The sequence below is a fragment of the Kryptolebias marmoratus genome, linkage group LG9 (genome assembly GCF_001649575.2).
Source record: "Kryptolebias marmoratus isolate JLee-2015 linkage group LG9, ASM164957v2, whole genome shotgun sequence".
Classification (NCBI taxonomy): Eukaryota; Metazoa; Chordata; class Actinopteri; order Cyprinodontiformes; family Rivulidae; genus Kryptolebias; species Kryptolebias marmoratus.
Window position 1 is genome coordinate 20,673,692 of NC_051438.1, and position 15,403 is coordinate 20,689,094.

At 39.4% G+C, this 15,403-nt stretch overlaps 2 protein-coding genes across 2 annotated transcripts; one reads left to right on the forward strand and one right to left on the reverse strand.

The window, feature by feature from the left end:
- The first annotated feature begins 2,938 nt into the window (after positions 1–2,938).
- pdzd11 (PDZ domain containing 11) lies at positions 2,939–8,042 on the forward strand. The gene is made up of 6 exons (XM_017408194.3): positions 2,939–3,033; positions 3,433–3,543; positions 4,285–4,425; positions 4,536–4,634; positions 5,343–5,403; positions 5,928–8,042. The coding sequence occupies exons 2-6, from the start codon at positions 3,451–3,453 to the stop codon at positions 5,960–5,962; spliced, it is 429 nt and encodes a 142-aa protein (XP_017263683.1). The 5' UTR covers positions 2,939–3,033; positions 3,433–3,450; the 3' UTR covers positions 5,963–8,042.
- stard14 (START domain containing 14) lies at positions 7,795–13,616 on the reverse strand. Its single transcript, XM_017408301.3, has 6 exons — positions 13,327–13,616; positions 12,997–13,144; positions 11,993–12,096; positions 10,021–10,138; positions 9,875–9,927; positions 7,795–8,377 (listed from the first exon to the last, which is right to left on the reverse strand). Exons 1-6 carry the CDS (start codon positions 13,501–13,503, stop codon positions 8,171–8,173), a joined length of 807 nt encoding a protein of 268 aa, XP_017263790.1. The 5' UTR covers positions 13,504–13,616; the 3' UTR covers positions 7,795–8,170.
- Positions 13,617–15,403: the final 1,787 nt, after the last annotated feature.

The following is a 15,403-nucleotide window of genomic DNA, read 5'->3' on the forward strand; positions in this document are numbered from 1 at the left end:
TGTGAGAGTGAGAGGGCTTCAGCCGGAGGGGGCGGAACCAGAGTCAGCGCAGGTATGAGAGAGAAACTCACCTGAGGGAGCGAGAGTCCTTCTTGATTTATTTTACTGACACCTCAAAGAAGCCTTAAACGAGACCCGACTTTATTTATCAGCATTTCCTGGTTGCTTAAATAGTCTAAAAATATATATAATATATTTTTTAAACAGAATAACTTTTACAGGTAAAATCCTTTGATCTTCAGCTCGATTGAATCACGTTTAAATCAGTTGGATGAGTCAAACAAGCTCGTGCATTTCCAGTAAATGAGGTAATCTGTGTGCAAGACTTAAAAATTTTAAAAAAATTAAAGGTCTAGCATCCCTTGAAGGAATGCATATCGCCCGCCGCCTTTCATTCTAGACTAAGATCATCTTCTGCTGGGAAACGAGGAGCTGCAGCCGATTTGGTCAAACCTTGAAAAATCACGGTCGTTCTCAAGGCGAGATGTCACGCTCGGAGCCTGTGACGAGAACAACTCTCAGCTACTACCACACCGAATATTAGCTCAGCATCAGTGAAAATGTCTGAGTTGTGTTTACTTAGGTTGATTAGCTGCTGTGGCCATCTTGAATGAGGTTGACCCCAAAGGTCAGTCAGGTGTAAGGATACATTACTTTCTGAAAATTTCATTTAAATCCTTAGATGTGTTGTGACTGACGCTCAGCAACAGCCACACCAATTATTAGCACAATATCTGTAAAATTGACTGAATTATAGTCATTGTTGTGTTGCCTTGTTTCGATTAGCTGTGGCGTCCATCTTGAATTGAAGTGACTCCAAATGTTAATCAGTTGTAGAGGTACGTCCAAGGATGACTTTTTACGGGTTTCATTAACACACGACCGCACACATAGGTGGAAGCCATAAAAACATGATCGCCCGCCTTCACCTTTCAGAAGAAGGCGACAAAAATAAACAGAGATAAACTCGTACCTGATATGTGCCGTGATGATGTGGAAGTCGTCTCTCTTCTGCTGATAGGAGCTTCTCTGCTGGAGGGATTTCAGCCAAACCCATTTTGATGGAATTTTGTCTCCACATACACACACACACCGACACACACACACAGAGACAGGTTGAAATGTAGGTTACCATCAAGCCCACATCTGATATCTCATATCTCCACCATCTTCAGTGGGTTAGTGGTAAGACTCGGTGTTCACAAACACAATTTATTTAAAAAAAAATGCATTTATACTTAAGATTTAGTACCTTTATCACCTCGTTTAGTCATTTTATCTGCCTAAGAATATCTGAAAATGTCCCCACTGATATTTAGGTTGATGTCACATACACTGAACATCATCCAACTGCACTTCAGGCTCATAAATAAAAGTGCGAGTGGAATTAATGAATTATTCGTTTCCAGCGTTTTGTCTCAAAGACTGAAATCAGGCAACTCATCTATTCAGTCTCCCAAGTGTTTTTATTTTTATATTTTTTATTCTTTATTTCTGCTTGATTGTTTTTGGTAAATACCCAAAATTAGTCGTAAAATATAATTCTTCTTGTGACTACTCAAAACCTTTTGATTTTTGACTCAAAATCAAAAACCTTAAACTACGACAGTGAGTCTTAACATGTCCGGGCTCATGGGCCAGCATCCAGCTCATATGGATGGAGCAAATCTTGGATGCAAAGGTTTGTGAATGTAACAAAGATTAGAGTTTAAAAACTGGAGCAGAGAGAAGTGGCAGTCACAACAGTCTGGGCTTGACACAAATGACAGGGAAAGCAAAGAAAGAGTGTAAGAATCTATGTGTTTTCAGCTTCTTTAATCACCACATGGAACGTGCTGAGACCTGAAACCTCTTTAATAAAGCTCAGAGCTGTTAAGTATCCAGCAAATGACAAACCAGTTTAATTAAGCATTTTCCAACTCAAAGAGCAAACTGTAGGTGAAAGGCTTGCATTTTATTCAGGGAAAAGCTGCATGATCGCAGAAGACCTAAGTGGATTTAGAAAAGAAAGCATGGATCCAATTTAAAGGTTGACTTAAGAAAAGCTCCAAGTTATCAGTTATTAAACTTAGTTTCATGAGAGGAATTATTACAAACTTTCTGAGCATTTGCCTCATCAAGATTTAGATACGAGATAAGTAGAAAACTAAACACTAAAGAGGGGTGTAAACAGTTCATGAGGAAGTGTTTTATTGATGCTTATTGTTTATAATGATGTCCCAGTGGGTTTGACTAAATCATTGTTTGCTAATGATAGAGCAAACAAGGGGAAAAAACAGGAATTTTGGTCAGGAAAATGCAAAAGTAGTCTGAATTTCAACATATAATATAATTTAATATGGAATAAAACTAGAAAAATAAATGACTTTGGACTGTGAATAAATATTCTGTAAATAATCAGCAGCAATAATAAAATAATCATTTAAACGAATGTCTTGTGAGATGGGTTGAGAGCACAGATAGGGATGTTTTAAAATACACAAACCCAAAGGACTGATAATGGAAATGTGATAAAGTTTTAACAAACTACTGCTTGAATCTAAGTGGATTGCTTATTTTAAACATGCTGGAAGAAGTGAAGTATTTAGTTTTTAAATTAGAAGCAGGGGCAATGTAAGGAATACAGTTAATTTAGAACAGCAAAGGGCCACCGAACAAAAAACATATATATTTTTTTCTATAATAGACAGAAGTGAGGATGACGCTAAGGCTTTTACTCCTTTATAAAAGCAAAAATATCCTTCATATCTTTGAATCCAGGATGCAAAAACAGAAAAAATAAGATGCACTTTCTTTTAATTCAAAGAAAGTATTTCACTGAAACACTGTCAAGTTCCGAGAAAGTTTACAAAGGTGTAAAAAAAAAATCAGGTTTTGTTGTCATAAGAACTGGTCTGATGAGGGGAATTTGGAGTTTTTTGCTGCAGTAACAGCGTGCGGCCTCCTGGACAGCAGGTGGCGGTAGTGAGCTGAGCTGAGCTGAACATCAAAACACAAAACATTCAAGTTAACGCTGGTAGCCTTTTCAGCCAGGTCGGTGAAACATATTTCACATTCTAGACTTATGTATTTGTTGTTAAAAAAAAACTGTCATGTTGTGCTTTTATTTTAAATTTTGTGATAAAAGTGAAATATGTAATAAACATTAGGAAAACGGTGAGAAGTTAGTTCAGTTAACCGAAGTGGTGTTAGCATGTAGCTAGCTTCTGGGTTGGTTCTCATGTTTCTCGTGTAATTTTATCTCCTATAACGAATTTAAATATTGTATTATTTTACTGTAAGCCAATATAGGTTTACTCGGAGTTGTGCTCAGTCTGTGATGTTGTTGTCACTTCGATACAAATAGTTTACAATCGCATGAACTCCTTGTGATAACGTCGTTCAGGTGGAGAGCAGTAAATCTTCATTTTTACCTGTGAGTTTCTCTTTCAGGTGGAGTTTATGTAAACAATGGATCAGAAAATTCCTTATGATGACTATCAGCTTCCAGTGGTATTTCTGCCTTCTTATGAAAACCCACCAGCATGGATTCCTCCACAAGAGGTATGACCCATTTCAGCACAGTCACACATTCTGCTTTAAACTAGTCTGTAACTAAAGAAAGTGTTTAAAATTCAGTCAAGTTAAAAAATAATTTATTCTCATGACATTGATTTTATATCTGAGATCTTCATGGTATCTGATGTTAAATGTGACTAGCTACTTCCTGGTTTTGGCTCTTTATTCTTGTAAATACACTGAATAGTTTTGGTTTTGACTTTCAGTTGCTGTAGATTTTTCTCCCCGATGTGTCCTTGTTGTTGTACCAGTTCTATTAGTACGAGAAACACACAAAATCTAAAGTCAGGTAAATATTAGCCAGTATGGTAAAAAGAAATCTCCCAATTCATTAATGGAATATTAGGAAAAAACACATCTTAGGTTCAGAATACACAAATGCTCGACTGATTCACCTCCTGCTAATAATATGATGCTTTATACATTTGCTTATTTTTGGAGCCTAACGTTAATATTGATGCATCGACGTTGCTTTTAAATAGATAAAATTTATTTATTTCACCAAATTAGGGGAACGCAAGCACAGAAATCTTTAATTGGTGATGGTTCATTGTGCTAAAAGATTTTCTGAAATAGTGACTTTTTAAAGCTTCTTTTTTATGTAGAAATTTAAAAATTATTGGAGATTCTATGTTCTCCTTGTGAATGTGTGTGGTGGTATGCAGACTGAATCTAGCCTGCATAGTCTTTAAATTGTCAGCTGGTCTTTTCTTTGTTTGCTTTTAGCGGGTTCATCACCCTGACTACAACAACGAGCTCTCCCAGTTCCTTCCTCGCACCATCGTGTTGAAGAAACCTCCCGGAGCACAGCTGGGCTTTAACATCCGAGGGGGCAAGGCATCCCAGTTAGGGATCTTTATATCCAAGGTGACAGTTTTTACTTGGTTTATATATTTATTGTCCTGTTGAATTGTTTTTTCAAAAAGGCCCACGTTGTCGTATATAATTTGTCTGAAGTGTGTGTCGTGTGTTGTCAGGTGGTCCCAGATTCAGATGCCCACAGAGCGGGGCTCCAGGAGGGGGATCAGGTTCTCTCTGTGAACGATGTGGATTTCCAAGACATAGAGCACTCACGAGTAAGTCAGAAGGTTTAAAAAGACTTTTGTATTTTTTGGACACTCAAATTTAAAGGGGGATGTAGTGACATTCTTTGGGTAAAGATAAAACAAAAATGCAAATACCACACTTGGAATCAACCCCACAACATACAGCTATGTAACTGAACTGATATTTGAGTCAATTCTTTAGTTACATTTGAGCCGACAAGGAGATTATTCTAATATTAAAGAGCTGTAAAATCTAAACGTTCCTTCAGTTTGAACGAGTATACCCTCGGGTTAACACCAAACACCCTCACCTTCAGTAAATCTTCATTGTAACTTTAATTTGTTTTGATAAAACACTAAGTAAATATTCTAACTATAATAAAAAATGTTTCTTGTCCTAAATAAAGCCAAACGTTACAATGTTTCAGCATTTTTATAACTTACAGACAGAGGCTTGATGTGTCATTATTTATATTGTTTCCGGAGGATTTTATCAGCGGCACATGTAGACACCTTTAACATCTGGTAAATGTGCGTGTTGAGACACAAACAAAACACACTAGTGTGTAGAAACAGCATTTTGCTCATAATAATAATAATAAATCCAATTTATACCGCACTTTTCATTAACAAAAATCTCAAAGTGCTACACAGTGCAATTGAAATCAAAGATAAAAACAAGATCATAAAAAAAAATAAAAAATAAAAAAATAAAATCATAACATTTGTCTCCTTCAGGCTGTAGAGATTCTGAAAACGGCACGAGAAATTGTGATGAGGGTTCGCTTCTTTCCTTACAGTAAGTTTTTCTTTACTACATCAGGTCAACAGAATGATTTTATTTATACTTAGTTTTGTTCTGTTCTTTTTAATTCTACAAGCTGATGTGTTGTTTTGGGAGAGCAAAGGACAGTTTGAATATAAACTCTTGCTTTAACACCGAGCTAAAATTTGATTGTAGCATAAATGTTTTGGAGGTAATGTTTGTGGTTTTTGGCATGGCCCAGTGTGTCGATGCTTTCTACTTTTCTTTTTTTTTTTTATCAAATGCACAAATCAAAATTTCATGTTTGAGGTGTGAAAAATAAAACGGCATATCTCTAAAGAATTTGGCCGTGATGGGCAGAAACCAGCATGCTGAACGCCCACATTCTTAGATAACAATCGCACCGATTTTCCTGAATGACTTCAACAAAAAAAACATTGAGAACAGAAATAAAAAAAACATGTATCTTAAAAGCAACTGAACTGTATTTTACTGGTAAAAGGTAATATGCTGGTACTTGTGCAGTGAAATGACAACGATCCTTGTTCTTCCCTCAGACTACCAGAGGCAGAAGGAGAGAACCGTGCACTAGATGGCAGCACTGAACCAACTCCTCGCAGAGCCTCATTATCTTCCTCCTACAGACTCTGGCCTTCGTTCTGCCTCAGCTGTGAGATGACAGATGTATGACTCATCAGTCCCATTCACGGTCCTCCATGTTAGGGAATTAGGTTTTCTATTGTAGTGTTAAAAATAATCACGCTTATTGGCTGTCGTTTCACCTGGGTGTACTCAGTGGGTTCGCTCTGATTTCACCTGGAGCCTTAAATGTTGACATTTTTTATGTTATCATACTGACATGTTCTGGTCAAACAATGTCAAAAGAATGCATGCACTTAATTATTGACCGATGCCATGACAGCTTGGGCGATACTGATTTACGTTCATTTGTCTGTCTGTTAACAAAATATCTCCTGAACCAATGGACTGGTTTTGATGAAACTCTCAGAAAGTAATCATTGGATGTTCATCAACATCTGATTATCTTTTGAAGTCAATCGTATTCAAGATGGCCTCCACAGCTAATACAAATATAGATATATAACTCAGTCAGTTTTACAGACATTTAGCTACAATTTGTTGTGGTAGTCACAGAGAGTCATCCCAGTCACACCAACAGATCACTATAACTATAGAAACTATAGTGCAAGACTGCTGGTAAACTTTAAAAAAACTAATGATGATATTGAACATGAGTTTTAAATATTTAACAAGTATTTGTAATTGTGTATGAAATAAGTTGGGTAAATACGGACTGCTTTTTAATTCTCACTTTAATATAATACGTGTTTTAAACGTTTTACATGCTCTTTGCTGGGATAAATCATTATTTGCAGTTTTAAAGCTGAATATTTTAGGTGCTGAGCTGTTTACGGTCGTGGTATTAAAGTGTGCTACTTCAGCTGTAACGTGGTGAAGGTTGGAAAAAAAGGTGTCTGTTTGTTTGGAGGTTTTAATTCTGACCAAAGACCGTCCGGTGCTTTCAGAGTGTTACAGATTTGTACCTTTAGTTGTAATTCAGCACACAGGATGATTCAGAAACAAAAAAAAACAACTAATGTGTATGCAGAACAGTCATAAATGCCTGCTTATTGCATTTCTGTTGTATTTTGTACACCAAACATTTTACAAGATATTCAACTATTTTTAATGTAAGGTTTAAAGAGATGACACTGAAAGGGTGAGAAATAAAACGGCTCAAACTCCCGTAACATTTTTTCTTGTGAACTAGAAACACCTTCCCCAGAGTCGGACTCAAACTGGTTTCAACTGGTAGGAGTGGAGAAACTTGTTCTGCTGACCCGAGGTTGGTTTCTCCTGAGATTGAATGACACAGGAAAAATGCAGACGGTGACAGCGCTTACAAAGCTTGTCAGGTTTATTTACAAAAAAAGTCAAGCTTTTTCAAATTATTCAAGAACAAAAAAACAAAACAAAAGATGCTCTGAATCTCAGCCGGTGGGGCTTCATCGCAGAGTCATCCTGACGTCTTCAGCTTAGAGGAACGAATACAATAAAATACACCATCCATGGCGATTCAAATTTAGGTAAAGTGACACTCGAATGACAAAACGCTATTTACAATTTTATATTTTAACATTCTTCTGTCGGCGCTAGTGAGAGTTTAGCGTTTGCTCACCGATTGCACAACTTCTGGGTTAATCTCGACAAACCTTTTAACAGTCTTCATCAAAAAAATAAAATAAAAAATTTAATAAATCTTGTGACGTTTGGCCGCATTGAGCTCAACAACTGTAGGTTTTGTGTTAAAGTGACAGAAAATCAGTGATTTTTCATTCTGATTGACCAAATTAACATAAAAAGCGAGTTTTTGCTTCAACATGTAAAAAGTCAGTTTTCACCAATTAACAGACATTAAAGTTACTAGTAGATAGCTATGCTTTGTTTTTTTTTTTACATGTTTTGTGTTCTGCATGGATACAACATTAAATTATCTTACAAAAAGAAAAGGTTTGACAGAGAATCCGTTGTAGTGCTTCAATGGTCACAATAAAAGCCCACCACTCAGCTGGATTGAGCTGAATAAAAACTATGTCTCGTTAAGACAACTGTAAACACTTCCTGCTCTTTGTAATCCAATAATAAAGGCACACTGATTTGGAAAAACTCAAGTATTAGGTGGTCAGAGTCGAGAGTCCAAACGTCCTTTAAAAAAAAAAAAAAAAAAATCTATACATTCTATTTCCCACACTCCCTCGTCTTCCTCCTCTGCGTGATTTTAGCTGCTGTCCTCGCCAGCCTGGCCGTCCACCTTGGAGCTTTCGTCCACGTTTTCTAGCGAGTCGGCTCTCTGTATGGACACTTCGGAGGGATCCATCATGGGGAGGCTGTTCTGCTCCGGGTGGAGCCACGGCTTCACGCTGGGGCAGTTGTGCTGCTTCCACGCTGGGTAGTTCTGTCCCGCCTTGTGGACACACTTTAACACCTGGGGAGGACGGAGGCGACACAGAAGGAAGGAGAGAATAAATATAAAACTTGATTTACAAATTAGTTTGAAACATGCTCACCTAATTTGTTTTTAAAAACTACCATGAAAAAAGTTTTTACTCATAATGTTTCAGCCACCTTTCAGCAGGATGACACAAATGAGATGAGCTGGACGAGTTACGTTTTTGTGAAGATCTTTTTATTTTTAACTCCAAACTTCATTAAAGGTTGTGTTTCAGTCATTGTTGTTAATAATGTAATTACCAGAGTCTGTGTGCGTCTGTCTGACAGTATCTTGTGACGGATTTTAATCAAACTCTCAAAGGAAACATTGGATTTGCATCTACAACTAATTACCTTTTGGAGTTAACCTGATTCAAGATGGCTGCCACAGCTAGTCGACCTTATAAAGCACAGTAACTCAGTAACATTTACAGATACCAAGCTAAAAATGGGGAGTGGTAGTTGTAGAAAGTTGACCCAATTGCATATTTTGAATGCTAATTGGTCACGCTAGATCCGTGTTTAAAATCTTCCCATGAACTACTAGAGCAAACTGACTTTGTTAGCAAAATATCTCATGAACCATTTGACAGATTTTACTGAAACTCACAGAAATTATTCACTGGATGTTCATCTCCAACCTCATCTGAGGGGGCCACCAGCTCATCAGCATTTACCAGCACCAAAAAATGACAACAACTTGGTCGTTTTCACAGATAATGAGCAACAATTTGAGATGTTAGCAGCTGAGAGTCTTCCTCAGAACATTCTCAGAGTTCTAACAGATCTCGTCATGCTGCATGCGGACGAACGTGACGCCATTTTCAAGATTCGATCCTAATTTATGTCAGTTTTGTTCTGTTTGATGGTTTTGTTCAATTTTTTCTCTTTATTTTTTCCTGATTTATTACTAACCAACTCTGAAGTATGAAACCAAATACAGCAAATAACTGAAAACAAACAGTGTAAATATTGTGCTGGACAAACAGATTCTAAAAAGCGGAACCTAAACATGACAGTTTTTCATTTTAATTTTGCCTTTAATCTCTGTAAACTCGACCCCGTGCAATATTTTCTCAGACTGTCAGCATTTTTGCTACTGGTATTAACAACAACAACAATAATAATGTTTTGTTTTTGATTTTGTTTACCTAAATAGTGGTAGTTTCTCACAACCACACATATAAAGCTCCCTCTGAACGGTTTCAATTTACGCAAGCTCTGAAACCTGGGGAACAAGTTCTGCTGGGAGACCCGGCAACACCTCGAGCCGAGCTTCTCCTTACCTGGGCAGGCCCTTCGTTTGCGTTTCCGTGGTTACCATTGTCCTTTAAAGACGCATGAAACTCACACTCCCACATGTGCATACGCCTGCTGTACACATTTTTACATTCTCATGGACACACACGCCCTCGCGGACCGACACGCTGACACGGACTACATGTGTTCAACTAAACTCTAGTTGTGGCGGTACGTGCGCGGCGATACGTACCCGAGGGGCAAGGACTTGAGATGCTTTGTTCACGATCCACTTTGGAAGAGAACCTAAAAACAAAACAAAAAAAAACAAACAAACAAGTTAATGGAAAGCAAACATTTTCAGGCTGAATTAAAGGAAGTACAGGTGGATGGTCTTACCCTTTGGGTCAGCTTGTGAAAGGTAGATGAACGTGCAGCTATTTGGTCCTATGGGCTTGATGTAATATCCAGTCTGGATGGAAACGGCTCTGACAAGCTGGCTGCGAGGCGGATGTGACTGTGATGGAGCCAAAATGGTTGCAAAAACAATGAGGACAAACAGACTTCCACAAAAACCCTTTTATTCTGTGTCGACACGATCACATCAAACAATCAGGATAATTAAAATGTGGTTAACTGCGTTTCAGTAGACAGAAGATGAACAAAAAACTTGTTCTTTCCTGTTGTAGAAAGCTCTTTAAATAAGCCGAGTTTGGAGAAAAGAGTTGAACTCTGACTGGATTGATGAGCTTACAGCTAGTCAGAATGGAACCAAGACCAAAGAGGACTGCTGCCATCTTTCCGATCTCAGAAATGTAACAGTGGTTCATGTGAACGCCGCTGTTAGCTCCGCATCACATGGTTATTCTGGCAGATATGCACCATTTTCTCATCCATCAAAATCATTTGAATTCAGGTGTTCCAATCCCTACCATGACCACAGGTGTATACAATCAAGCACCTAGGCATGCAGGCTGATTCTATAAACATTTGTGAAGGAATGGGTCGCTCTCAGGAGCTCAGTGAGTTCCAGCGTGGTGCCGTGATGGGATGATACCAGAGCAATAAGTCCAGTCGTGACTAAATATTCCAGTCAGCTGTTAGTAGTTTTGTAACAAAGGGGAAGTGATTGGGAACGACAGCAACTCGGCCATGAAGCGGTAGGTCACGTAAAAATCAGAGAGCGGTCTCAGAGGATGCTGAGGAGCACAGAGGTCACCAACGTTCTGCAGAGTCAGCAGCTGCAGACCTCCAGACTTCATGTGGTCCTCAGATTAACTCAAGAACAGAGAGTAGAGAGCTTCATGGAATCGGTTTCCATGGCAGCGGCTGAATCCAAAACTTCCATCACCAAGTGCAAAGAGTCGGATGCAGTGGAGTAAAACACGCCGCCACTGGACTCCAGAGCAGTGGAGACGTGTCCTCTGGAGGGACGAATCATGAGTCTGGGTTTGGCTGCTGCCAGGAGAACGGTTCTTGTCTGACTGCTTTGTGCCGAGTGTAAAGTTTGGTGGAGGGAGGATTATGGTGTGGGATTGTTTTTTTTCAGGAGTTGGACTCGGCCGCTTAGTTCCAGTAAAAGGAACTCTTAATGCTTCAGTAGACCAAGACATCTTGGACAATTTCATTCAACAGTTTGGGGACGGTCCCTTCCTGTTCACCAGAGCACAAAGCAAGGTCCATAAAGACATGGAAGACATGTTTGGTGTGGAAGACCTCAACCGGAGGTACTGACTTCAATCTGACAGAACACCTTTGAGATGAATTAGAGCGGAGACTGAGAGACAGGCCGTCTGTCCAACATCAGAGTCTGACCTCACAGATGAGCTTCTGGGAAAATGGTCCAAAATTCCCATAAACACTCCTAAACCTGTGGAAACCCTTCCCAGAAGAGTTGAAGATGTTAAAGCTGCAAATGTTGGACCAACATCATATTAAACCTTATGGATTAAGAATGGGAAGTTGCGTATGAAGGACAGCTGGACGTGACCGAAGCAGCACTTGAACTGATACAACTAGCTGCTGCTGTCGCTAGAACCATATCATATAAAATCAGCGGTGGTGTAAATGTTACTAATACAGCGTTTGCATGAACCACTCTGATATTTTGTAAATTAAGTTGTTTTTAGGCGGCAGCAATCTTTTTTGTATTTGGTGTTGGACCTATTTACCGTTAGCTTGTTTGCTCGGTCAGAATTCAGCTTCATTTCCTCCAACTGAATCATTCAAAGAGCTATCTATGAAAGGTAAGATATTAATTTTTCAGGACCTTTTCACATAATCCCACTAACAAAGATCCGATCTGTCGCTTTAAGACACGTGTCCAAAAAGCTGCAGAAACAAAGGCTTTTCTGTGACGGAGGTGACGTACCTTGTGTTTGACCGAGAAGTTAATGATAATGTACTCATCATCCTTCACCTGCCACGATCGCAGAGTCACAACATCTCGGTTCTTTAACGGCTTTGGACAAAGCCCTCCAGAGAGGAGAAGAAGAAGGAGAAGGAGAAGAAACTTGTAAAAAATGTCCACTCTGGCAGCCATGCCTGGCTTTTGTTGTGACAACAAACACACTTGTGTAACAAGAAGCCACTTAATCTTCAACTGAAGAAAGTGTAAACAGGAGCAACAGGTTTTAAATAAGCAGAAATGGAAAATAGAGAGCGATGACTGAACAATATTAGACAAAAACGCCCCTTGTTTTGGTTAGAAAAAAAAGGGGGGGATTATCTAAAGGCCTACATTCCTTGAAAGGACGTATATTTCATGCAAGAGTTTTAGACTAGTTTTTGTCAAATATGAAATATAACATTATGCTCAACCTCAGCTACTACCACACCAAAATGTAGCCCTATGTTTCGAAAATGGACTGAATTACAGCCACTTTTGTGTTTCCTAAGGTCACTTGGCCGTGGTGGCCATCTTGAATTGGAATGTTTTCAAAACTCAGTCACCTATAGGAGGAACAGCCACTGATTATTTCCTGTGAGATTCATTGAAATCTGTCTGAGAGATTTTAATGAATCTTTCTGTGAGATATTTGACTAACAGACAGGCAAGAGTTGACTGCAAATAGCTCTAACAGAGATCTCTGTCAGCACTCAGAGTATGTGTTGGGGATCAGTCTCAGCTACTACCACACAAACATTTTGCTCGGCATTTGTTAAACGGACCAAGCTATTGACATTTTTAAGGTCAGCTGGCCGTGGCGGTCTTCTTGAATGGAGCAGACTCCAAAAGTTAATAAGTTATGAGGCGGGAGAGAGTGTTTTTGCCAGTGATGGTCACCCTGCACTCAAAAATGGGCTTCTCCTTGGTGCAGAGGATGAAACTGAACTAAAGCTTACAGAAAAGGTGCGAAAAAAAAAAGGACTTACAGGAGTAGTAGCCCACATCAGCGTTCTCAGAAAGCCTGGCAATGTCATAACTCTCCAGCATGTTGGGGTCCCACGTGCTGCGGAACTTGCCGTCGTGAATGACGTCATACATGGTGGCGGCTGACACGTCTTTTATCGTCATCTTACACTGAAACACACACAGGAGCAAAGTCTCTGTAAACCTGAAGTTTCCCAACAAAGTGAGTCCCTCAAAATGGCCGCCGCCCGGCTGGGGGTGCCCTCTGTGGACTTCTATATAACTTTAAAGTAACCGGTCAAGCTTTAAGATGATAATAATAATAATTTAAAAAGTTAATAAAACGGTCTTACCTTCATCTTGTGGACTTTAGGAACGTTGTTCCCATACAGGGCTCCTTGAGGATGTTCTATCCACACCTGCATTTCGTTCTTGTTATATTTGTTATGCCAGTTCTCGGTTGATAAACACTGCATCTTAAAGTTGGCGAAGGCCTCCTCGTCGGGTAAAATACTCTTGAGTTCTGACATTATTGTTGTTGTTTTCGCGCCGTTTCAGCCAGGCAGGTGTAAAATGAACGCTGTGAGATTCACCTCCTCTGAGCCGTCGCCTCTCCTCGGCTCAAACTGATATATGCGCGCCGATCACCCGACAGGTCGAGCAGGATTTCTGAGCCGCATTCCTGCGCCATTCCTCCGAACAATACCTGCTGACGTCACCGCGCTTCCCGAGTCCAGGTGTGCGTGCTGGAAAAGAAGCCCCGCCCCGAAAGAAGGGACCGGAAAGCCCGCCCACGGTTCGCCTTTATTCTCTGGCTGAACAATAAGGTGCCCTTAAAACAACTCAACTCGATTATTTTTAGCTCAATATCTGTAAAACTGACCGAGATGGAGCCATGTTTGTTCTTTCTGGGATTAGTTGGCTGTGGGAGCCATCTTGAATCTGGTTGCTTCCAGCTAGAGCTGAAATTTAGGGCAAAAATCTGTTTGTATCACATGGAAATGTATTATAAACTACTTTCATTTGAGCTCAATATTTGCAAAACTGACTGAGTTATAGTCATTTTTCTGTCCTACTGTCCTTCAGCTGTGGCGGCCATCTTGAATTTGGTTGACCTGACAGAAACTGATCAGGTGTGGATGGACAATAATTACTTTATGAAAGTTTTATTGAACTCCATCCTGGGATTCATGAGATAATACACTGCTTAGTCTAAGATTATGAAATTTTTACTATGTTATAAATAATTTGGTTATGATTATTTAAAAAAAAGTGTAGATCTATTTTACATAAACATAGTACACACAGCAGCCCACAGTTTTTCTTTAAAATATGTCTAAATCACATTTAAAAAGCTCAGACATCTAGGCTAAAATTGAGCCTGAAATGAAAGGTTTAGTAGACATCTAACTGAACTAAACGTCTATGTTTAGTTAGGATTTGCAAGATAAATTAAACATCACCGGGTTCAGGGACTGAATTTATTGTCTCTGTATTACAGGAGAACCTGACATCACCGCTGAGGTCGAAACTTCCTGAACATTCAGGATGAATGTGGGCTATGTGTAGACTTAATATTAAAATCAGGACGGTTTCTTCATGGGAGACTTCGGTTCCACTTGTCACAAGATTCAATAACAAAACGATTGTCAAAGATTTATTTTGAGCTGCTCTGTTTTCCTCTGAAGACGTCACAGAAGGGCCATTTCTGGCCCCAGAGCCATATATTGCCCACCTTTTATCTAAATAATCATCAGCTTCCATTTGTGACCTTCAGTTCAGATTTATTCAGCACTATGATGGATAGCCCTTTAGAACGGCACCAGAGTAAATGCTGACTCATTTATTCTGCTTTTATTTACATTCCAGTCAGATTTCGTCACGACGCTCTGGGGGCATGAAGCCTGAGCAATCCTCACCCACCCCATCTCTGGAGCCTCCCACATACTTCTCTTATCAGTCCACTGTTTAGTTTATATAATTATTGCCTTTTGCTATCCCCCAGACAGTCTCATCTCTCCTAATATTCAAAGTTTGTGTAACTAACAACATGCTGGAGCTATTCTGAGAACAGCCTCACTGATTACCTGTGAAAGTTACCTTGGTTCACACACCCTGAGAGTTAATTCATAATCCCAAGTCAGGAAGTTTCTATTATACAACCTGTACCATCCTGCCCCGCCTCTCTGTTGTAATACCTCATGCCGTTGATAAAAGTGAGTAGTTTCGCTGACGTTTGTCGCACACCTACCCGAGGCGGGTTTGTCACATTCAGTCCAGGCGATTTCATACAAAAACACGTCACGGCTGTTGCATTTCGGTGAAATATCTTTATTTTATTCCACGTGATAGGCCTACACTTGTGTTTCGTTAACTCTCCTTTTTATACATAAGATAGTAATAGTACATTATTCACACAAACGTTTCTAA

What these genes read in the sequence shown, in the direction of transcription:
- pdzd11 (XM_017408194.3), top strand. Translation starts at nt 3,451, where the DNA reads ATGGATCAGAAAATTCCTTATGATGACTATCAGCTTCCAGTGGTATTT. An exon ending in TAGGGATCTTTATATCCAAG is followed by an intron (nt 4,426 to 4,535) that starts GTGACAGTTTTT and finishes GTGTGTTGTCAG; the next exon opens with GTGGTCCCAGATTCAGATGC. An exon ending in GGTTCGCTTCTTTCCTTACA is followed by an intron (nt 5,404 to 5,927) that starts GTAAGTTTTTCT and finishes TTCTTCCCTCAG; the next exon opens with ACTACCAGAGGCAGAAGGAG.
- stard14 (XM_017408301.3), bottom strand. Translation starts at nt 13,503, where the DNA reads ATGTCAGAACTCAAGAGTATTTTACCCGACGAGGAGGCCTTCGCCAAC. An exon ending in CTAAAGTCCACAAGATGAAG is followed by an intron (nt 13,145 to 13,326) that starts GTAAGACCGTTT and finishes TGTGTGTTTCAG; the next exon opens with TGTAAGATGACGATAAAAGA. An exon ending in ACTTCTCGGTCAAACACAAG is followed by an intron (nt 10,139 to 11,992) that starts GTACGTCACCTC and finishes GCTCCATCACAG; the next exon opens with TCACATCCGCCTCGCAGCCA.